This window comes from Ranitomeya imitator, chromosome 1 (genome assembly GCF_032444005.1).
Source record: "Ranitomeya imitator isolate aRanImi1 chromosome 1, aRanImi1.pri, whole genome shotgun sequence".
Classification (NCBI taxonomy): domain Eukaryota; kingdom Metazoa; phylum Chordata; class Amphibia; order Anura; family Dendrobatidae; genus Ranitomeya; species Ranitomeya imitator.
In genome coordinates, this window is record NC_091282.1 from 734,069,876 (window position 1) to 734,095,137 (window position 25,262).

The window sequence follows — 25,262 nt, forward strand, 5'->3', positions numbered from 1 at the left end:
TCACAGGAATTTTTGGAATGTTTTAAAAAAAATTGAACATTTAACTTTTTTCCACAAAATTTTAACTTCAGATCTAATTTGTTTTATTTTACCAAGGGTAACATGAGAAATTGGGCCACAAAAGTCGTTGTACAATTTGTCCTGAGTGCGCCAATACCCCATATGTGGGGTTAAACCACTGTTTGGGCACATGGCAGAGCTTGGAAGGGAAGGAGCTCCATTTGACTTTTCAATGCAAAATTTGCTGGAATTGAGATCGGACACCATGTCGCGTTTGGAGAGCCTCTGATATGCCTAAACATTGAAACCCCCCACAAGTGACACCATTTTGGAAAGTAGACCCCCTAAGGAATTAATCTAGATGTGTGGTGAGCACTTTGAACCCCCAGGTGCTTTACAGAAGTTTATAATAGAGCCATAAAGAAAAATAATTTTTTTTCACAAAAATGATCTTTTCGCCCCAATTTTTTTATTTTCACAAGGGTAACAGGAGAAATTGGACTACAAAAGTTGTTGTCCAATTTGTCCTGAGTACAATGATACCCCATATGTGGGGGTAAACCCCTGTTTGGGCGCACGGCACAGTTTGGAAGGGAAGGAGCACCATTTTACTTTTTCAGCGCAGAATTGGCTGGAATTGAGATCGGATGCCATGTCGCGTTTGGAGAGCCCCTGATGTGCCTAAGCAGTGGAAACACTCCACAAGTGACACCATTTTGGAAAGTAGACCCCCTAAGGAATTAGTCTAGATGTGTGGTGAGCAGTTTGAACCCCCAGGTGCTTCACAGAAGTTTATAATAGAGCCATAAAGAAAAATAATTTTTTGTTCACAAAAATGATCTTTTCACCCCAAATTTTTTATTTTCACAAGGGTAACAGGAGAAATTGGACTAAAAAAGTTGTTGTCCAATTTGTCCTGAGTACGCTGATACCCCAAATGTGGGGGGGAACCACTGTTTGGGTGCATGGCAGAGCTCGGAAGGGAAGGAGCGCCGTTTGGAATACAGACTTAGATGGATTGGTCTGCGGGCGTCACGTTGCGTTTGCAGAACCCCTGATGTACCTAAACAGTAGAAACCCCCACAAGTGACCCCATATTGGAAACTAGGCCCCCCAAGGAACTTATTTAAATGTATTGTGAGAACTTTGAACCCCCAAGTGTTTCGCTAAAGTTTATAACACAGAGCCGTGAAAATAAAAAAATTATTTTTTTCCGCGAAAATTATATTTTAGCCCCCAAATTTTTATTTTCACGAGAGTAACAGGAGAAATTGGACTTCAAAAGTTGTTGTCCAATTTGTCCTGAGTACAATGATACCCCATATGTGGGGGTAAACCCCTGTTTGGGCGCACGGCACAGCTTGGAAGGGAAGGAGCACCATTTTACTTTTTCCAGGCAGAATTGGCTGGAATTGAGACCGGATGCCATGTTGCGTTTGGAGAGCCCCTGATGTGCCTAAACAATGGAAATCCCCCAATTCTAATTCCAACCCTAACCCCAACACACCCCTAAGTCTAATCCCAACCCTAACCACACCCCTAACCCGAACACACCCCTAACCCTAATCCCAACCTGAACCATAACCACACCCCTTACCCTAATCCCAACCTGAACCATAACCATGACCACACCCCTAACCCTAATCCCAGCCCTAATCTCAAACATAACCCTAACCACACCCCTGACCCTGACACACCCCTAATCCCAAACGTAAACATACTCCAAACTCTCTTTAGCCCCAACCCTAACCCTAACTTTAGCCCCAACCATAACCCTAACGTTAGCCCCAACCCTAACACTAATGGGAAAATGGAAATAAATACATTTTTTTAATTTTAGTATTTTTCCCTAAAGGGGGTTTGATTTACTATTTATAGCAGGTTTTTATAGCGAGTTTTTATGTTTGGCAGCTGTGACACGCTAAGAGACGCCTTTTTATTGCAAAAAATAGTTTCTGCATCACCACATTTTGAGAGCTATAATTTTTCCACATTTTGACCCACAGAGTCATGTGGGGTCTTGTTTTTTGCGGGATGAGTTGACGTTTTTATTGGCACCATTTTCGGGCAAATGACATTTTTTGATCGCTTTTTATTCCGACTTTTGCGAGGCAGAATGAACAATTCCTGAATTTTTTAGGGGGGCATTTATACCATTCCATGTGTGGTAAAATTGATAAAGCAGTTTTAGTCTTCGGGTCAGTACGATTACAGCGATACCTCAATTATATAATTTTTTTATGTTTTGGCGCTTTTATACAATAAAAACTATTTTATATAAAAAAAATTTTGTTTTTGCATCGCTTTATTCTGAGAGCTATAACTTTTTATTTTTCTGCCGATGAGGCTGTATGGTGGGTTTTTTTTACGGGACAAGATGACGTTTTCAGCAGTACCATGGTTATTTATTTCCGTCTTTTTGATCACATTTTATTGCACTTTTTGTTCAGCAGTATGATGATAAAGCATTGTTTTTTATTTGTTTTTTTGCGGTGTTAACTGAAGGGGTTAACTAGTGGGATAGTTTTATAGAGCGGGTCATTACGTACATGGCGATACCAAATATGTGTACTTTTATTGTTGTTTTTTTTAATTTACATAAATGGATTTTTTGGAAAATATATTTATTTATTTTTTATGTATTTCTTTATTTATTTTTTATATATTCCATTTTTATTTTTGTTTAATTTCTAACATTGTCCCAGGTTGGGACATCACTATATTACATCAGATCGCTGATCTGACACTTTGCATAGCACTGTGTCGGATCAGCGATCTGACAGGCAGTGCAGGAGGCTTTCCGGCGCCTGTTCTCAGCAGGCCATTTTGGATCCGGGGACTCCATGGAGACCACCAGAACAACGCGATCGTATCACGTTGTTCTGGTGGGAGACCGCAGGGAGCCCTCGTCCCTGCGCGATGCCCCTCTATGTCGCTGTCACTACTGACAGCACAATCAGAGGGGTTAAATGCCCACAATAGGTGCTAGCTCCGATCATGGGCATTGTTGCGGAGTGTCAGCTGTCACATACAGCTGACACTCGCACGCGATCGCTGCGGTGCTCACCGTGAGACCGCGTGATCGTGCCGCCGTACTAGTACTGCGGTTTGCGGGAACACTGTTCCCGCAGAGCAGTACTAGTACGGCGCATGTCGGGAAGGGGTTAATATAGAAAATTTATTGGGAACCTGTCACCTGATTTGGCCACTATAAGATGCGGCTACCTCCTTTTTGCGCTTATATACAGCATTCTATAATGCTGTATATAAGCTCCGATCCATCCTAAAAGATAAGAAAATTTTTTATTATACTCACCCGGGGGCGGTCCGGTCCGATGGGTGTCGCAGGTCCGGGTCCAGCATCTCCCATCTTGTTGCACCTCCTGCTTGCTCCGTCGCTCCCTGGCATCGTGCTGCGTGCTTATCTGCCCTGTTGAGGGCAGAGGAGACTACTGCAGTGCGCAGGTGCTGGGCCTCTTTGACCTTTCCCAGCACCTGCACGCTGCAGTAATCTCCTTCCTCAACAGGGCAGAGAAGTACACCTGTGGAGGAGTGCAGGAGCAATGAAGAAGCAGGAGGGTGGCATCGCAAGAAGATGGGAGGCGCCGGACCAGGACCTGCGACACCCATCGGACTGGACCGCCCCCGGGTGAGTATAATAAAAAGTTTTTTTCTTCACTTGCAGGTCGGATCGGGGGCATTATAGAATGCCGTAGATAAGCCCTGAAAGGCAGTGGCCGTATCTTATAGCAGCCAAAACAGCCGACAAGTTCCCTTTAACCCCTTCCCAACCTCCGCCGTACTATTACATCGGAGGTCGGGTACCCTGCTTTGATGTGGGCTCCGGCGGTGAGCCCACCTCAAAGCCGGGACATGAGCCTTGAGTCCTCTATGGTTACTGATGCCGGCCTGCTGTGAGCGCCCTCCTGTGGTCGGCGCTCATAGCAAGCCTGCATTTCAGCTACATAGCAGCGATCTGATGAGCAGTCCTATCTAATGTATATATTCCCTATCTGATGTATTTAAAAACCTGATCATCTGTATAGTACCTGTATAAGCAGGGTTCAGAGAGAAAATATCCATGTGGACATGCAGGATGGAACAGCTTTAGTGCAAATGGCCCACAGAGGAGTGGTGGACTCCCCAGTCTTGTAGAAACAAGAGAACAATTATAGAACCAAAAACACATGGGCTACTTGCACAGTGAACAAGTCTGTAGAAACCTGTTCACACACCAAGAAACTTGAAGACAGAAAAAGAGCACAGCGAGGTTAAAAATACTCTGTTGTAAAGAAGTCACAGTAAATGAGCAAGTGCTAGTCAAAAATAAAAAAATACAGGGTATTAAGTTAGGTAAAACGTAACCTAGACATGTTTGGTGTCTGTGAACTCGTACTGACCCGAAGAATCACAATGGCAGGTCCGTTTTAGCATTTAGTGAACCTAGAAAAAAAGCCAAACAAAAAACAAGTGTGGGATTGCACTTTTTTTTGCAATTTCACCGCACTTGGAATTTTTTTCCCGCTTTCTAGTACACGACATGCTAATACCAATGATGTCGTTGAAAAGTACAATTTGTCCCGCAAAAAACAAGCCCTCACATGGCCATATTGACAGAAAAATAAAAAAGTTATGGCTCTGGGAAGGAGGGGAGTGAAAAACGAGAACGCAAAAACGGAAAAGGGCACGGTCGTGAAGGGGTTAATATAGGATAGAAATTGTATTTAATTAGTTTTGAGTTGTTTTGTGCTCAGTGGGGAAGTAGTGTAAGGGGTGGGGGGGAGATTGTGGTTTATATTTGTGTGTCAGAAGTGGATTTTTTTTGTATATAATCAATTTATATATTCTACATAATAATGTTATCACCAACTGTTATGCTGTTTAAATTTTGACAATTGTTTTAATAAAAACTTATTAGTTAAAATCAAGAAATCTCTTCCATTTTCAAGAAAGGAAGGATTTTTAATTCTATACTTTACTACTCGTTGGCTAAGTTGCCGGCCACCTCTGCGGTCAGTCTAGTTAACACCTCTGCAGTCTATCAGACTTTGGAGCTGGTGGCATCACTGGACTAGCCCTCTACACTACCTCAAAAAAAGACTAAAAGCCCCTCCTGAAAACATTAGATGGCTGTCTGAAGGCAGCTATCTGGACCATTTCTTCCATACACAGAAGGACTTGTTCTGCTCACCGCCCTTGTGTTCTCTATGAAAAAGCTGCTGACAGATGTACTTGGCAGCAACTTATACTGTATCAGGGAGGAGAAAACGATCAGTTTTAATTCGGACATATCAGATCTTTAACGTCCGGACAATCAATTATCCGGTGCTCCCATAGACTATAGACTGTCAGCCAAACTTGTCATTACCAGCCGGCTCGGCTGAGAATAATCTGTGTATGGAGGCTCAAGACTATACACCCCCCATATGGGAAGCCATAAAGTGGTCAGCCAGTTTCATGGCCTTACCCTTAATAGTGATGAGCGAGTGTGTTCTGATAAGGTGTTATCTAAGCATGCTCATGTGCTAAGAGTATCTTCGGCATTCTCAAATATGTTCAAGTCCCTTCGGCTGCATGTCTCGTGGCTGTTCGACAGCCACAACACAAGCAGGGATTGTCTGTTTGTTATATAGCCACAACACATGCAGGGATTGCCTAACAGCCGCGAGACATGCTGCCGCAGGGACTCGAACATATTATTCGAGCATGCCGAAGACACTCGGTTAGTACAAGAGCATGCTCAGATAACACCTTATCCCAGCACGTTCGCTCATCACTAGTCCTTACAATAGAAACAGAAGATTTTACTCTGGAGATTGTCGACTAAATATCTTTATTTTTTCTTTCATTGCTCCCCACAGATTGCAGTCGCTGTCCTTTTACATTGTAAATATATAACATTGCTCTTTTCCTTCCCTCTCAGGTTGCTGTAATACGTGACCGGCTGTGTCAACTGGTCTCTAAGCTGCAGTTTGCTTTAACTGTTCTGCTGACATCCTGGACTGAGAAGAAACAAAGGAGGAAATCTACAAGCAGTCTGATTACAGTAAACATTATTTTCTTCCCTGTGGTGCTGACCTTCATCATCCTCTCAGCTCTCCTCTCCTCACCTTTACTGGCACTTTTCACTTTGCCCGTCTTCCTGGTTGGATTCCCACGACCTATCCGCAGTTGGCCGGGAGCTGTAGGTGCCGCAGCCTGCGTCTGCGCTGATACCGTCTATTACCAGCAAATGGTGCCAGGCTTTGCTGCTGCCCTGCAATATGCCTTTGCTTCAGGTAGTCTCGGTAGGTATCTCATGTGCTGCACGTTAAAATTTATAGTAAATTATAACTCTTGCAAAAAGTCACTTTTTATCAATATATGCAGTTTTGGTGAGAGAAGTAGCTTGTAAGGTATGGACCAGTGTATTTAGGTTTATGCATCTCATATAGTGAAGGTTGTCAATCGCCTTCCTTTAATTCATTTTTTTTTGGGGGGAGGGGGGATTTTAATTAAACAGTTAATAAATGACTTATCAATTTGCTAAATAGTTGGGGCTACACATTCCTCACTTTTTGCTTGTGGCTTGCCATAGAGAGGAATAGTAAAGGGGTGTAATAAAAGGAAGAATGTAGAACGTTTTTACATCACATTGGTATTCAATACATTTAAAAAACGTAATGTTTATAGGCTAAAAGCCAATTTTTTTATGCCGATAAATGGTAAATGAGCAATCACAAGAACACCCGTTATCAATCATTAGCCCTTGTTAAAAGTCCACCTCTCATTGGCTTATTGGACATTTTATTGCGGGCCATTAAATGATCTTGTAAAGATAGGACAACATGCAAGCTGTGTAGAGACAGAATAATTAAAGGAGTTGTCTTCTTTGTTTTTCTGCTATGTGGCTCAGAACTTACTGGCAAAAGGGGCCTTTTCTGCCCCTCGTTGATCTGGTTCAGACAGCAATACTCCTGCTTCCTTTGACCTCACGTCAACAGAGCATGTCTTTCTCTTCCATTCTGCTCTGTTGATAAGGCATCACTACTGACGCCATGATGATTTACAGCTATCTCCCTGCTGTTAATCAGTATGACATTGGCAGTGATGCTTCATCAACAGAGCAGACTGGAAGCGAAGAAGCTGCTCCATCAACCGAGCAGACTGGAAGAGAAGAAGCTGCTCCATCACCAGAGCAGACTGGAGAGAAGAAGCTGCTCTGTCAACAGAGCGGACTGGAGAAGAAGAAGCTGCTCCGTCAACAGCTCGGACTGGAAGCGAAGAAGCTGCTCCGTCAACAGAGTGGACTGGAGAGAAGCTGCTACGTCAACAGAACGGACTGGAAGAGAAGAAGCTGCTCCATTAACAAATCTGACTAGAAGAGAAGAAGCTGCTTGGTTAACAGAGGGGACTGGAAGAGAAGAAGCTGCTTGGTCAACAGAGCGAACTGGAAGAGAAGAAGATGCTTGGTCAACAAAGCAGACTGGAAGAGAAAAAGCTGCTCGGTCAACAGCAGACTGGAAGAGAAGAAGCTGCTCTGTCAACAGAGTGGATTGGAAGAGAAGCTGCTCAGTCAGCAGAGCGCACTGGAAGAGAAGCTGCTCAGTCAACAGAGCGGACTGGAAGAGAAGCTGCTCAGTCAACAGAGCGGACTGGAAGAGAAGAAGCTGCTCTTTCAACGTGATGTCTCCAGAAGCAGGAGAAGCGTTGGGAGGAGCGGTCTGTGGCCTCTCTGAGCCAGGAGAGATCATCACAGAACAAGCAGGTAGTTAGCAATTACTTGCTAGTAAGTTTTTCATCCCAGAGAGAAAAATAATCAAAGGCCCGGATAACCCCTTAACCGATCATTCTGTCCCCATCTAGGCTGGTTGGCTTGTGCTATACGCAATATTGCCCAAAGATACTACACAGCTATTGTTTGGACCGAGACTGAAAGTTTATAATCGAGTCTAATTTAGGGCCCGTTACAAGTGAAGAACAGTCTATAATTCCAAACTTTTCCCATTTTTTACATTGGAAAATGTGGTAGAGCTGTATGAAAAATTGAGATAGTAAGTTTGTTGGGATTAATATTACATTTATTAGTTTTTGAGATGATATATAGCTTTTTCCAAAGTGAGATAGAAGATTTTATCAAAGAGCGATTAGGTAAAGGAAGAGATGGATCCAATAAATGGGATATTATAAATGATAAAGACAAATTATTATTAGAAGCTTTTTCAAGTTCTGTCCAGCTAGGTTTGCCAGATTCAAGGAACCAGTATCTACTTTGAATAATGATATATTAGAAGCATGGTAGGCATAGATATTACTGTAGGTAGGCCGATTCCACCATTTTTCTAAACAGTGAAAGTTTTGAGATCCTTGCAGGTTTAAATTGCCATATAAAATTGGATAATTGTTTCTGCAGTTTATTAATCCAATTGTCAGAAATTTGGATGGGGATAGTACGAAATATGTATTGGAGCATAGGAAGGATCATCATCTTAAAAAGAATAATTCTGCCTAACCAAGATGTATTGGATTTATGTGCTGAAAAAATAGGCTTATATACGAGTATATACGGCAATATATGACACCCCACTGAGGGAATTTGAAAATTTATTTTCTTTTATTCATTTTATTGATGAATTTTTGAAGGATTCTACAGCAATTTGCTTTCTTTGCACAATGATTGTTTACATGTATTTGCACTATGCACGTTACATATATTCTAATACACAGCCAGTGTATTCCTTATAATGTAGCTTGCCAGCCTCTGGATTACACTATTTATATTTGTATGTGATTGTTGCTAATAAAATTGAATATTTTGGATTATATTCTGGTCTGTTTTTGGTTCAAATATAGTTGGCTTGTGTGAATAGAGCCATAAATGAGCACTGACCAGTTTTACATGCAGAAATCTGCTTATGTAAAAGGGCTTTAAATTCTAATTTCCAATATATATTTTTTACACACATGCAATGAAAAAAAAATATTTTGTATATTGATGCAAATTGTGCACAGATACAAAATACTTGCAAAAAACTCAAAACTCACACCTATGCTAAGGTATATGCAGTAGTGCTTTCCATATTTTAAAAGAAACAATAAAACTTTATGGATTTTATGGACTGAAGCTGGATCCTTACCTTTCTTGCTAGTATAATTAGCGTCTGGCAGAGACGTGATCCTGTGCTTCCAACACTGAAACTCACAGGGAGTTTCCACCAAGGATGAACTGATATTGTTTTTTTCTAACCTGTGTAACAGATACAAAATACATTGTACTACAGGGTCAGTATACTTGGCATTGTGTAGTATTAAAAGATATTTCATCCTAAATGAACAAAAATTAAAGGGAACTTGTCACCCCCCTCAGGCGTTTGTAACTAAAAGAGCCACCTTGTGCAGCACCAATGCTGCACAAGGAAAAGGTGCCTCTTTTCATTATGCTCCCTGCACACGCTGAAGTTAACACTTATAAAATGTGTCCCCTCATACCCTGAAATCGCCGGGGAGGCAGGTCTTTCCTTCCTAATCAGACGCAGCACAGCTGTCACTCCGGGCCTGTGCGCGTCGGGCGCCGCCTCCTCTTGCTTCATTATCGTCCCCAGCGCCTGCGCATTAAGTTTCTTTTCCGGGCATGCGCAGTTGCGCTGCCCTTCGTACTTACAATGCAGGCGCCGGAGACAATAATGAAGCAAGAGGAGTTGGCGCCCGACGCGCACAGGCCCGGAGTGACAGCTGGGAGGCGTGTGGCTTAGGAAGGAAAGACCTGCCTCCCTGGCGATTTCAGGGTACGAGGGAGCAGATTTTATTGTTTATTTCAGCGTGTGCAGGCATCATAACTAAAAGAGCCACATTGTCAGAATGCAGCATTACTGCTGGACAAGGTGGCTCTTTTAGTTACAAACGCCTGAGGGGGGGGGGGGGGGTGACAGATTCCCTTTAAGTTCTTTTATATTTTCTTCTATTTCTTCTTCGGTTTCCAAAACTGACAATGTTAAAGGCCTTGACCATTCCAATGAGTTCCATTTTGATATGCCAGTATAATTCCGGTTGCCTTTTCCATTACGGTAAGTGTTCACTTCCTCTGAAGCATCGTTCGTCTTTTATTGACACCAATTGGACATCCGTGTAATGTTGAGATGCCGCAGGTCCTCCAGACATTTTTTTGCAGCAACCTTCTGCTTTGAATAAGAGGTTGTGATTCCAATTTATTTATTCTTATGCCCAATAGGAGATGATAATCCCGTCATTTAGGGATTGTTAGTCTGTTTTCCCAGACTCCTCCATAGCAGATCTGCCTAATTGAGTAGCAAAGTGGGCAGGCAAAAACCTTTGTGGGAACTATGATGGCAGTCGTTAGACAAGGGCTAGGCTATCAGATGCCTGAATTAACTTTTTAGCAACTTGGCAGGCGAGGATGACTCGCAGACGTGTCATTATATGTCAAACTTGTTTTAAATACGGGAGTTTGTGTTTGAAGCTATAGTTGCAAAATTAAAAATGGTGTCTGGCCTACACCCTGGTGTTTGATGAAAGAATACATCTTTTACACTCCTTTTGTTTTGTTTTTTTAATGGTATACTGACGTTTCCATGGTGTGTTGCCACAGCAAATGAGGGAAGTATGACAATTCGACAAAAACACTACTCTTGTATTTACAGTCATGTTCTGAATGTGAGGAATGGCAGCCTGCAGGATAATATTACACACAGCGCTCTTGTCACACAAAAAGCAACGTTACATGGGAGCAAACGAAGGTGGACGGTGTAATGCTTGTAGCTAAAACTAGATTTTCTTCTACACGATATGTAGTGGAAAATAGCTTTGTTTTTATGAGGGTTGTTACCTTCTTAGTGTACCAGCACATTGGAGAGTATCTTCCCCAGTGTCTATGAAGTTTTGGTGCAGCTATGAGATGCAATGTTTTCAGCACTGTACAAAGTTACTGAAAAAATGTATCAGCGGATACCAACCAGAACACATGAATGATCACCTGCTATTGTGCATGTGTCCTGTTCTACGATCAGCAGGTATCGTGCACAAGTTTTGTTCAACGATCAGCAGGTATCGTGCACGTGCCCTGTTCTACGATCGGCAGGTATCGTACACGTGTCCTGTTCTACGATCAGCAGGTATCGTGCACAAGTTTTGTTCAACGATCGGCAGGTATCGTGCACGTGTCCTGTTCTACGATCGGCAGGTATCGTACACGTGTCCTGTTCTACGATCGGCAGGTATCGTGCATGTGTCCTGTTCTACGATCGGCAGGTATCGTGCACGTGTCCTGTTCTGCGATCGGCAGGTATCGTACACGTGTCCTGTTCTACGATTGGCAGATGGTATCATGCATGTGCCCTGTTCTACAATCGGCAGATGGTATCGTGCACGTAACTTGTTTTACAATCGGCAGATGGTATCGTGCACATGTCCTGTTCTACGATTGGTAGATGGTATCGTGCACATGTCCTGTTCTACGATTGGTAGAGGTATTGTGCACGTGTCCTGTTCTACGATCGGCAGATGGTATCGTGCATGTGTCTTGTTCTACGATCGGCAGACGGTATCGTGCACATGTCCTGTTTAATTGGCAGGTATCGTGCACATGTCCTGTTCTACGATCGGCAGGTGGTATAGTGCACGTGTCCTGTTCTACGATCGATAGGCTGAATCATGCACGTGTCCTTTTCGATCATCAGCAGGGAGAAACAGTCTCTCCTACATGGACCACCCTGAAAGGCCTCTCACCCAGCAAAGTATTATCCTACCCTGCACTCATGAGGGGTAAGAGCTGTCTGCAGATCGGTGCCCTTTGGAGAAGACTTTGGTTTAGCTAAATGTCATGTTGCAAGGCTCATAAAGGACCCAGCACTGTGGCTACCTACAGTAGGTGACGCTAGAAAGCCAGCTTTCCGCCTCCTGAAGGAGAACTAATTTGCATACACTTTTTCCAGTCAGCATTTCCTGACCTAATAGTCTCCCTACTCCAACTGGTGGTCTTCACAAGAATATACAGGACCTCCCCAAGCCTATAGAGTGATGGTCCAGACATGGGGAATTTAAGTCTTGAAATTGATAGAAATGTTGAATTGGAAAGTCTAGGGTAGTAAGGTGTAAAGCTTTATATATTATACCGAGACTTTGTTATAGGTTAGCAAATAATACTTATTTTTATTTCAGGTCTTGTTAATCCAGGATCACATTTCCTTTGCCGTTTTCAGGACCGACTAATATGGCTGCTGATACTTGAAAGGGGCTACAGTTATTGCTGCGTTAACATAAAGGTGATTTTTTACATGTGTTTATAGGGTCTGTTGCCCTTGAAAGTGGAATTGCATAGGATATGCTATAAATGTCTGTTAGGTATTAGTCTCACCTTTGCAGCCACCTATCTATCGGGTGAAATAGATCATCCGATTCCTTTTTTTTGTCTGTAATATATCCCATTTTAGATACCTAATGTAATAATTTTATAAAATGGCAACATATTCTGCAGAACTTTACAATTAAGCAGGGACACGTACAGACAATAAACAAAGTAACACACAGTTCACCAGTTACGCTGCCGTCACACTAGCAGTATTTGGTGAGTATTTTACATCAGTATTTGTAAGCCAAAACCAGGAGTGGGTGATAAATGCAGCAGTTGTGCATATGTTTCTATTATACTTTTCCTCTAATTGTTCCACTCCTGGTTTTGGCTTACAAATACTGATGTAAAATACTGACCAAATACTGCTAGTGTGACGGCAGCCTTACAGGAGAGAAGGCCCTGCTCGCAAGCTTACAATCTATAAGGTTGTAAATCTGCTGGCAAGTTGTCCAGGAGAGGAGAGATAAGTGTTAGGCTGTGTGCCCACATTGCGTTTTTTTATGCGTTTCTTCTGCGTTTTTTGGGGGGAAACTCTGAAAAATGCTTAAAAACCCATTCCCATGCAATCCTATGGGATTCCGCAGTTGCTGTGCCCATGCTGCGGATTTTCCCGCTGCGGAATCGCATAGCGGTAAAATCCGCAGCATGTTCAATATTTCTGCGGAATCGCGGCGATTCCGCAGCCATAGGATTGCAATGAAACGCTCACTTTACGCATGTGGCTATGCCCACCATGCATAAAGTGAGCGCTTCATGTGCGGATGGTACCCAGGATCTGCAGGAGAAGACTCTCCTTCAGGCCCTGGGTATAATATTCATGTAAAAAAAAGAATTAAAATAAAAAATATGGATATACTTACCTTCTGATGGCCCCTGGAGTCCTCCCGCCTCTCAGCGGTGCACGCGGCAGCTTCCGTTTCCAGGGATGCATTGCGCAAAGCACCTGGGATGACGTCGCGGTCATGCGACCGTGACGTCACAAAGGTCCTTCTCGCAAAGCATCCCTGAGAATGGAACGTACCAGGAGCACTGCTGAGGAGATCGGGGGCCAGGGCCATCAGAAGGTGGGAATATACAGTATGTATATATGTGTGTATATATAATTTTTTTTAAATTATTTATTTAACATCCTATCTTTTACTGGTGATGCTGTATAGGCAGCATCACTAGTAAAAAGTTGGTTACACTTGTCAAGCACTGTGTTTGACAAGTGTGACCAACCTGTCAATCAGTTTTCCAAGCGATGCTTCAAATCACTTGGAAAATACAAGCATCCTGCAAGCTAAAAACGCTTATGTTTTGCGGGAAAACGCATGTGAATTCTGTATGAGTTTTACCCGCAGCAGGGAGCTGCCACTAATTTTTAGAGTCTTTACAAGGGGGCGGCTATCACAGAGTAATAATGCAAAGTCCAAAACCCCCCCCCCAAAATACCCAGGGAGCCACGCCCGCCGGAGTAGCCAGCGAGCCATGTTCCCCAGAGTAGCCAGTCACGCCCCCTTGTACATGCAATAAAAATTAGCACTAAATAGAAAAGCCCCATGGAACCGTACTGCAGATTTAACAAATAAAAAGAATTCAGGGAAGCAGCAGGAATGAAAATAAAAGAAAAACTGACCAATTTTGACCTGGTGACACTCTTAAAATAAAAAATGTAAAAAATCCCCAAAGATGTCTATATACTTTATTGTTTCAGAGGGCTAAAAGCCCCCACCCCTCTAAGAGGGCTCTTGGGGACACTCGGAACGAGCCAAGATTAGCATGTGACTGTGATTAGTATTGTAAGCAGAAATTCTCTGTTGTGAAATAATTCATTTCAGTCCAAAAGGCATCAGTCTTATTTACAGAGTGAAGCTCCATCTGCTTAACGTTGCTGCCACCAAGTTTGATTTAATGTCTTGAACTAATTAAATTTGCACCCAGTCGACATCCACATCTTAAGAAACATCCGTAGATTTCTATTAGCCAATCTATGTGTGATATTGGTGTTTGGCACTAGGTCGCTGAATGGATGAAGAATACAGCAAGCAGCAATTTGCAGTTTGCCAATTTACAGGTGTGAGTGCTGCCGCTACATAAGATAAGCCATAAATGTCTCACATGTAGGACCTGCATCTATATGGAGAACTGGGCCTCCTCTAGCACCTCTGGAGATGGAGAGATGACCGTGCATGCACGAAGTCATTTTCAGGACCTCACCACAGAAATCTTATGAGAGGGAAGTGCATTTGCATCCACTTCTTATCCTGGCGTCATGACAAGATGGGTGCGGGTACCAGAGATGATACTTAAGTCATTCCTATAATTATGATTTTAATGTCTGAGATTGAGAAAACTCCAATGTCAGGAGATGTGGTAACCGAGCTTGGGCAAACAGACCTAAAGGAAATTATTTTCGCAAACACTGAGGAAATGCAGTATCATGTCACGGCCATTCTGTCGGTGGCTTGAGTCCGCCAGGACAGGAGAAACACAGAGAATTTTGAGAGCCTTAGTTCCCAAACTACCTGTGCAATTGCATCTCATATTAGCTGTGACAGGGGCGGACATATCCTTAGTGCAGGCATAATTTTTCTAAAAACTCCTCTAATTTCTAGCAATAATTAACATTTAGATTCCTTTTTCTGCCATAGGGACTGGAGCTGCAGGAGACCTCCTGTCATACAGCGGAAGCCCGGAGAGTAGATGAAGTATTTGAAATGGCATTTGAACAAGCAGAAAATTCTGGTAGACTGGCGCTGAATAACCATTTCGGGAACGTCTTAACCCCGTGCACCGTCGTTCCAGTCCGAGTATATTCTGACGCTAGGAACGTCCTGTCCGGTATAATCGACTCGCACGAGAACTTGAAACAATTCAAAGAGGATTTCATTAAAGTGCTTCTCTGGGTGCTTCTACACACCTGCTACAAAAAGTCCCGTGCGCAGGAAAATGCTGAAGAGGAACAAAAGGAGACTGATGTGACAGCTCAGTCTGAAAAATGGCAAGGATCTATGGACGTCCGTCCTGCAGAATATAACGAATCATTGAAGGACGTGGAAAGCTACAACGAGGATATCGCTGAGGAGTGGTCAGACGATGACATATTTGAAATACTTCCACATCCAAAGAAAACTGGAGTCAAACCAAGCATGACCACGTCTGCCGATGGGTTCTCCATCCCTGGCAGTGTGCAAACCATACAGGTCAACTCCTACGTAGAGCAAGATGTAGCAGTGGATAAACTTTACTCGGTGGTGGGCTTTGGTTTTCCCGCCACTGACAAAGGAAATGCAACTTGCGTTGAACATTTCAGAATGGTGGAATTTAATTCCTCTTACTCAAAGTTTCTCACCTTACCTCAGGACTGGATTTTAGGTTCGTTTACTGGATTAAAAATAGCTGAGATGAAGCAGATGTTCCCAGCAGACTGGTATGAATTCATTTTGACTCAGTTAGATTTCCACCACATCAGTGGAAAGCCTTCCGTTTTGCTGGAAGAAGGAATAAGAGACCGATCACTTAGAGATCAATATATTAAAGGACTGACTTCTATTTATTTCGCTTTCTTCGGGATGGAAAACTCTTCCCCCAGTTCTGCTTGGCTGTTCAGGGCGTATTTAGGTGGTATACCCTGGTCTGTTTCATTAGACTGGTTGACTGGAAATCCAGAACTGTTTCAACTTGCACTTAAGGCATTTAGGTAAGGAATGCATGGAAGATGCCATTTATATGGTGCTTGTACCAAAATTCATGGCCATCCCAAAGTTTTATGGGCAAACCAGGTCATCACAAGCTGCGCCAAATGTATCAACTATCATGGATGCTACATAGTAGATTTTGCACCGCTTGGTAGAAGTAGACCTTTTTTTCTGAAGGCTGACATAATTTATACTGTTATTTTACAATTTCACAGGGACATCATTTTCATTCATTGGGACCAAGCTATTTATGACCTACACTTAGGATAGGTCATTAATATAAGATCAATGGGGGTCCGACATTCAGCCCCCCTATTGCTCAGTTGATACATGGTGCTGCTGCAGCCGGAAGCTCAGTGTATAATGGAAGAGCACCACTCCTTACATGTGTAGTGGCCGAGAATTATCTAAAGACATTGTGGTTGTAAAAAAAAAAAACCCGGTCTCCAGGCTCACTTTGTTCCCTTTCCATCTAGCATTTCAGTACTATTATTATTTTTTTAAGGGAACCTATCACTTGACCCAGGCTTCCCATTCCAAGTGTCGCATGAATCGGATCCTGGCTGCAAGATTGTAAACAGGTATATTTTTTTCTAAGTATGGCTCCGACATTTTAAAAAAATTATATAGTTAGATTATCTGGGTTGGGGGAACGAGAGATAAGACTAGTCTGCTGGTGTCTCTTATAGCTAGAAATCTGTCAATCACCTGTAGCAGTGCTAAGAAATGCCGGCCGGGGACGATGGTCTAGTCTCGTCGCTGGCTATGGTGTCCAGAACCTACCCCCTCCCCAGAATTTCTAACTATATCTTCTCTGAAACATCGGCGCTGCAGTCATGCATCCAAGCACTAATTCATGCTGCCTGCGGTTTGGGAGCTATGTCTCTCCTCTTCTAGGCTAACTTACTAATAACCATACTGCTGCCAGTCTGTTTACCAGCGGTGCACTACAACCAGCGAGTACCACTGAAGCGCTGTCATGGAAAGCGGCAGGGGGCGTGCAAGACATTGCTGTTATCGTTATTTTATAGAAGATTTAATGGAGCTGGTGTGCAGCTTTCTATTCTTTATGACTACACGTGCTCATAATCTGTCACCTTTGCCCAGTCTTTGACTTTTATCTTGTAGGTATACTTTCAAGCTCATGGTTGATAAAGCAAGTCTGGGACCTGTTGAAGATTTCAAAGAACTGCTCAATTATCTGGAAGAGTATGATAACGATTGGTACATTGGTCTGGTGTCAGACTCGGAGTGGCAACAGGCAGTTCTGCAAGAAAAACCATATCTTTTCTCCTTGGGTCATGATCCAAACATGGTAAGATATGCAAGGTTGTAAGTTGCCCATACACATTAGGTCATATGAAGTTCATCAAATGTGTATAGGGGTGTCGCGATACTTCCACCCCCTCCCCGTAGATGTCCGATCACCTGTAGCTGCTGCAACAGGCATCTGCCATCAGTTTGTTCCCCTCCTCCCACTGCGAGCACTTGCACCCTCTGCCAAGTGTGCATTGGTATGGAACAGGTGGGTTCGGTAGTAGTGATGAGCAAGTATACTCGGTACTCGAGATTTCCCGAGCATGCACGGGTGTCCACAGAGTATTTTTTAGTACTCGGAGATTTAGTTTTCATCTCCGCAGCTGAATGATTAACAGCTGTTAGCCAGCATAAGTACATGTGGGGGTTGCCTGGTTGCTAGGGAATCCCCACATGTAATCAAGCTGGCTAATAGCTGTAATTAATCCAGCTGAGGTGAGGAAAACTAAATTTCTGAGCACTAAAAAATACTCGGAAGACACCCAAGTGTGCTCGGGAAATCTCGAGTAACGAGTATATTCGCTCATCACTATTCGGTAGGAGTTGCTCATTCTGCTGATGGCTATGTGTATGATCAACTTTAGAAGGGTTAACACAGGATAGAAGTGAGAAGGGGCACTGTTCGGTGCTCGATCGAGTAGCGAGCGGTGCAGAGTATTGCATGGTGCTCAAATCCACATAAGTGAATTAAATGAGTCGGGTGCAGAGAGACTTCCATCCTCCGGAAAAATGCCATTCACTTCCATTATGTTCGCTGCACATCCAAGTGTCCAATGTACTCAATTCAAGCCCTTGAGCATTTCAATGCTCGATCAACTCTACAGCATAGGCATTAGTCACGTATCCTAGCCATGCCATGGCTTACAAAAGTATTCACCCCCTTGGCTTATTTATTTTTATACATTACAACCTATGTTTTAAATATTTTTGTAATCCAGTTTGTGTGTGATGCATCAGCACTAAATAGTCTAAGTAGATGAAGTGAGAAAAATACAGGCATAAATTAAATTTAATGGATCAATTAACTAAAAATTGTCATGTACAAATGTATTCACCCCTTTTCCTATGAAGCCCCTGAAAATGTCTGGTGCAAGCAATTATCTTCATAAGTCACATGCTTAGTGATTACCCACAGGTGGACGTCCTAAGCGTTGCATATCTGTCAGTACATACACTTTACCTTTTCTGAAAGGCCACAGAGGCTGCAACACCGTTAAGCAAGAGGCACCACTAACCAAGCACCATGAAGACCAAGGAGATCTCCAAACAAGTCAGGCACAAAGTTGTTGAGAAGTACAAATCATGGTTGGGTTATTAAAAAATAATAATAATAGTATCCCAATTTCTGATGATCCCCCAGAGCACCATCAAATGGAAAGAACATGGTACCACAACAAACCTGCCAAGAGAGGGCCGCTCACCAAAGCTCTCAGCCCGGGCAAGGAGGGCATTAATCACGGAGGCAGCACAAAGACCAAAGGTAACCCTGAAGGAACTGTAGAGTTCCAAAGCAGAGACTGGACTATCTGTCCATACAACCACAATAAGCCGTACACTCCATAGAGTTGGCCTTTTATAGAAGAGTGACCAGAATAAAAGCCTTTACTTGCACACAAAAATTGTAAGGCTCGTTTTGAGTTTGCCAAAAGACGTGGGAGACTCCCCAAATGTATGGAGGAAGGTGCAATGCTCAGATGAGACCAAAATTTAACTTTTTGACCCCCAAGGTAAACACTATGTCTGGTTTCAAATCAACACTACACATCACCCCCAGAACACCATCCCCTCAGTGAAACAAGGTATCATGCTGTGGGGATGTTTTTTGGCAACCGGGAAAATAGTCCAAGTTGAGGGAAAGATGGATGGTGTAAAATACAGGGATATTCTTGAGCAATACCTGTTTTAGCCAATCAGTGATTTGAGACTGGGACGGAGGTTCATCTTCCAGCAGGACAATTACCCAAAGCATACTGCTAAATCAACACTTGTGGATTACGAAACGTGTAAATGTTTTGGAGTGGCCTAGTCAAAGCCCAGACCTTAATCCAATTGAGAATCTGTAGTCAGACTTGAAGATTGCTGTTCACCAAAGGAAACCATCTAACTTGCAGGAGCTGGAACAGTTTTGCCTTGAGAAATGGGCAAAAACTCCAGTGGCAAGATGTGGAAACCTCATAGAGACTTATCCAAAGTGACTTGCAGCTGAAATTGCCACAGTAGGAGGCTCTACAGGTACTTTTTTTTTTTTTTTATTGGGCGGGGGATAGGGAAGGGGGTGAATAGTTATGCACACTGAAGTTTTCAGTAATTTTGTCCTATCTGTTTGCTTCACAATAAAAAGAAAACCAAATGTTTACAGTTGTAGGCATCTTTATGTAAGGAGAAGAATCCAGCTAGGCGTGCTTCCTCTGTGACGGGTCCAGAACCGTTGGGGCTGTCACCTATGTTGCAGGGGGGAAAGCTTAAGGCCCTGATCTGTTACCGGCAGTTGAGAAAAGGGGGCGTGGCTAAGTTGAGGGAATTGCAGCGTGCGAGTAATCTGACAGTTACGGCGGGTACGTGCAGTGCGCAAGAGGTCGATGTAGGTGCTCCTAACGCTGAGTATCGTGAGAGAGCAGGCCTAAGACTTGAATGCCAGAGGGCGATAAACGAAGACTGTCGTCAGAGCCATATACTGATATTGCTGACAAAGGGCCCGTGTACGGGTCATAGCCTCGCACCCACGCAGACCGAAGGGTCGTACCACCCATTGTGAACTTTATCCTGTTAAGCTTCTAAACAGACCCCACATAGGGGAAACCGTAATGCAGGACAGAGACATTGCCTTGTGTATTCCTTCTCCTTCCGGACCCAAAGCCGGCATCAGGACCACAAGGAAACATCGCCCACAGCAGGACCCAAGATGCCATCCTCTCCAGGACAATGCCGAATTTCCACAGCGCCATTGCCTTGGCGCCACCGTTTGCACCCAGGGAATACACTGAGGACTGCGTCAGATTGATAAGTCTATTTCCTCTGAACGTATTGTCTGTTACTTGTTTTGCTACCGTGTTCCAAGTTGCAGTAATTTGTATTCAGAAAATTTCCCTGTACTTCTCCCTGCGTGGAGTATCCACTGTAGAATTAAATCCCCTGATAACCCTTGCTCTGACTACATTCCATTACCGCATCCTACGTGCCTGCTGTATCCTTACATTTACATGAACGGATGCAAACTCTCAAATAAACAAATGAAATTCCAGGTTGTGAGGTAGCAAAACAGTAAAAAAATGCCAAAGGGGTGAATACTTTTGCAAAACACTGCATACCAAGCAGTGTTGTAATTCCCAATGATGATTGCAACATGGCCTCAGATCCCCCAAAAACCACTCATGGTTCAGTAAGAACATGCAGTTTTTTACGCTGTATTTAATGCAGGTTTTGACACGGTTCTTCTGTGTTTTGATGCATTTTTAATATTGGGTATAACAATATTTTTTTTGTTTTGCCCATTTTGGCAGGAAAAATATAGACCAAAAAACAATCCGAAACCTCGATAAAAACTTATGACAAAGTGCACATTTTACCATGAGTTATGCACAGCAAACACGTGGCATTATAAAAACAGTGACGTGAACCATAGGTATGTTTTCCAATTGCAATGAGTGGAAAGCTTGTTAGAAGAGGATTTGAAAGAGTTTTTTGTTTTCTTTACGTAGATTTTGGCAGCAAATACCAAAAACCAAATCAAAAGATCACATTCACATTTTTTCTCCATCGTCTCATTGGGGGACACAGGACTGTGGGGTGTATGCTACTGCCGCCAGGAGGCTGACACTAAGTAGGTATAAAAAAAAAAAAAAAAAAAAGTTAGCTCCTCCTCCATAGTATACACCTTGCCACTGGCCCTGACAGCTCCAGTTTATGCTTAGTGTCCGTAGGAGGCACATCTCTGGGTTTTCCCAGATGCTTTTTTCTCTGAAGATAAGACGGGCGACGGACCCTTTTGAAGGGGTCCGATCTCCCCAAACCAACAACGGGCGAGCACGTGGAGTGTCGCCTCCACGTATCCTCTCCCGCGACGTGGGATTTTTTTTTGCCGGACTAAGAACCTGACCACCCTGAGGTAACATAGTAACATAGTTAGTAAGGCCGAAAAAAGACATTTGTCCATCCAGTTCAGCCTATATTCCATCATAATAAATCCCCAGATCTACGTCCATCTACAGAACCTAATAATTGTATGATACAATATTGTTCTGCTCCAGGAAGACATCCAGGCCTCTCTTGAACCCCTCGACTGAGTTCGCCATCACCACCTCCTCAGGCAAGCAATTCCAGATTCTCACTGCCCTAACAGTAAAGAATCCTCTTCTATGTTGGTGGAAAAACCTTCTCTCCTCCAGACGCAAAGAATGCCCCCTTGTGCCCGTCACCTTCCTTGGTATAAACAGATCCTCAGCGAGATATTTGTATTGTCCCCTTATATACTTATACATGGTTATTAGATCGCCCCTCAGTCGTCTTTTTTCTAGACTAAATAATCCTAATTTCGCTAATCTATCTGGGTATTGTAGTTCTCCCATCCCCTTTATTAATTTTGTTGCCCTCCTTTGTACTCTCTCTAGTTCCATTATATCCTTCATGAGCACCGGTGCCCAAAACTAGACACAGTACTCCATGTGCGGTCTAACTAGGGATTTGTACAGAGGCAGTATAATGCTCTCATCATGTGTATCCAGACCTCTTTTAATGCACCCCATGATCCTGTTTGCCTTGGCAGCTGCTGCCTGGCACTGGCTGCTCCAGGTAAGTTTATCATTAACTAGGATCCCCAAGTCCTTCTCCCTGTCAGATTTACCCAGTGGTTTCCCATTCAGTGTGTAATGGTGATATTGATTCCTTCTTCCCATGTGTATAACCTTACATTTATCATTGTTAAACCTCATCTGCCACCTTTCAGCCCAAGTTTCCAACTTATCCAGATCCATCTGTAGCAGAATACTTCTCTTGTATTAACTGCTTTACATAGTTTTGTATCATCTGCAAATATCGATATTTTACTGTGTAAACCCTCTACCAGATCATTAATGAATATGTTGAAGAGAACAGGTCCCAATACCGACCCCTGCGGAACCCCACTGGTCACAGCGACCCAGTTAGAGACTATACCATTTATAACCACCCTCTGCTTTCTATCACTAAGCCAGTTACTAACCCATTTACACACATTTTCCCCCAGACCAAGCATTCTCATTTTGTGTACCAACCTCTTGTGCGGCACGGTATCAAACGCTTTGGAAAAATCGAGATATACCACGTCCAATGACTCACCGTGGTCCAGCCTATAGCTTACCTCTTCATAAAAACTGATTAGATTGGTTTGACAGGAGCGATTTCTCATAAGCCCATGCTGATATGGAGTTAAACAGTTATTCGGAACAGGTAACGGAACCCTAGGTTGTACAGGCATTCATTCCTTGTCCGTGCAGCCTCCACTTCATCACCAATGCACGACTACGGTGTTTAAAGGAGGCAGACGGTCCCTCTCCTCGCCTTCTGAAGGGTGTAAGGAGTTAGGGTGCCTGCACCGTCTTTTAATATTTATATATATATATATTTATATGTGGATTTTTTATGTCTAACCTTATGCGCTGTCAGAGGGCTGCACGGGGGGGGCTCCTGCTTCATTGCGCGTTCTGGCGACTATATCCGGCGCTGTGCTGGTTTCCAGCGTTTTTTCCCCACAAGCAAACTTCAGCAGAGGCATGGGCGGAAGTCCCGCCCCTTTTTTAGGCGGTTTCCTGTTCGCTGAGGCATTATGGATCTTGTAGTCTGAGCATGGGCGGAAGTCCCGCCCCTTTTTTGGTGGCTTCCTGTTTTTCTCTGTACAGCCTGTGGCATTATGGGTCTTGTAGTCTGGGGGAAGTCCCGCCTCCATGGCGACGGTTTACTTCCGGTTTCGAGCATCCAGCTTTCTCGGGAGAGCAGGGGAAAGAGTAAAATCTAGATCCCTGCTTTGGCCTAAACCGGGTCCATGTGCGGTAACTCCTCCCACTTTTTTCAGGCATCCGCCCTGTGAATTAGTTTATATGTGTGGTTTGCACAGGAGACATGGTTCAGTGTTTGAGAGCATACGGGGACACAGGACTGGGGTAAGTGCTACTTCCCTCAGCCTGACAACAGTATTTGTTCTAGACCTAGTAGCTCATAAGGAGATACGGAGCATAGCAGCAGCAGCAGCAATAGAGTCATGTCTAGAAAGACTAAGACTCACTCAGTTCTGTATACCTCATGCATTACCTGTCAGTCTACTTTTCCGCGTGCGCAAAGTAACCATTTCTGTGAGGCTTGTGATTCCGAGCGCGTGCAGGAGCCCCCGTCTGCTACCCTGTCTGCTTCCCCACCGGCTATCCTGCCGGGTGTACCTGTACCTGGGTCGGCAGTGTCTCCCCCTGAGTGGGTCATATCATTAACGCAGTCTATGGCGTCTCTGACAAAGGCGGTTGAGTCCCTTCAAGCCCCTGTCAGGGACATTCATCCGCCTGTTTTGGAAAGATCCTCCGATTTTCAGGATCCTCCGGCCTGCAGGGGCCGTACTCCCTTTAGGCAGACACAGGGGAAACTATCCCACACAGCGTCTCCCGGTCCGTCAGGTGCATCAGCATCTTTGAATCCTGTCTCTCGATCTCCCTCTCCTGCGGAATTGAGTGTGCACGGTTCGGACTATGACTCAGAGGAGTCTTTTGATTTAGAAGCTCCTGGTTATCAGGAATCTGTTGACAGTCTCATTGAGGCCGTTAACCAGACCTTGGGAGTAGAGGATGTGGCCACCTTACCTTCTGGTCATAAGGTGTCCTTTAAGAAATTCAAGCAACCTCATAAGGTGTTTTCTACTCATCCTGAGTTTGAGGATTTAGTCCAACGTCACATGGAGCGACCGGATAAACGTTTCTTAGGCCAGAAGGCCCTAGGTGCAAGGTATCCGTTCGCTCCAGAGCTTTGTAAAAAGTGGGCAGAATCCCCTTCAGTGGATCCTCCCGTATCCCGTTTGGCCTCTAGTACGTTGCTGTCTCTTCCTAATGGGTCGTCTATTAAGGATCCGACTGATCAGCTCCTAGAGAGTCTAGCTCGGTCTCTGTTTGAGGCTTCAGGGTCAGCCCTCGCACCGTCTTTTGCGGCCACATGGGTTGCCAAAGCTATGATAGCTTGGTCAGAGTCTGTAACTAAAGGCCCCTTCACATTTAGCGACGCTGCAGCGATACCGACAACGATCCGGATCGCTGCAGCGTCGCTGTTTGGTCGCTGGAGAGCTGTCACACAGACCGCTCTCCAGTGACCAACGATGCCGGTAACCAGGGTAAACATCGGGTAACTAAGCGCAGGGCCGCGCTTAGTAACCCGATGTTTACCCTGGTTACCATGCTAAAAGTAAAAAAAAACAAACAGTACATACTTACCTACCGCTGTCTGTCCTCCAGCGCTGCGCTCTGCTTCTCTGCTCTCCTCCTGTACTGTCTGGGAGCCGGAAAGCAGAGCGGTGACGTCACCGCTCTGCTTTCCGGCTCACAGCCAGTACAGGAGGAGTGCAGAGCGCAGCGCTGGAGGACAGACAGCTGTAGGTAAGTATGTACTGTTTGTTTTTTTTTACTTTTAGCATGGTAACCAGGGTAAACATCGGGTTACTAAGCGCGGCCCTGCGCTTAGTTACCCGATGTTTACCCTGGTTACCAGTGAAGACATCGCTGGATCGGTGTCACACACGCCGATCCAGCGATGTCTCCAGGGAGTCCAGCGACGAAATAAAGTTCTGGACTTTATTCAGCGACCAACGATCTCCCAGCAGGGGCCTGATCGTTGGTCGCTGTCACACATAACGATTTCATTAACGATATCGTTGCTACGTCACAAATAGCAACGATATCGTTAACAATATCGTT

General features: G+C 44.0%; 1 protein-coding gene across 5 annotated transcripts in view; it reads left to right on the forward strand.

Annotated features, from left to right (window-relative positions):
* Positions 1–25,262, forward strand: part of PCNX4 (pecanex 4) — a 108,492-nt gene that overhangs the window by 69,502 nt on the left and 13,728 nt on the right. For all 5 annotated transcript variants that reach the window (XM_069733514.1, XM_069733542.1, XM_069733551.1 and 2 more), the window contains 4 exons: positions 5,924–6,287; positions 12,154–12,257; positions 14,980–16,028; positions 17,155–17,341. In XM_069733514.1, coding sequence (XP_069589615.1) covers positions 5,924–6,287; positions 12,154–12,257; positions 14,980–16,028; positions 17,155–17,341 — 1,704 coding nt within the window. The remainder of the gene's footprint in view (positions 1–5,923; positions 6,288–12,153; positions 12,258–14,979; positions 16,029–17,154; positions 17,342–25,262) is intronic.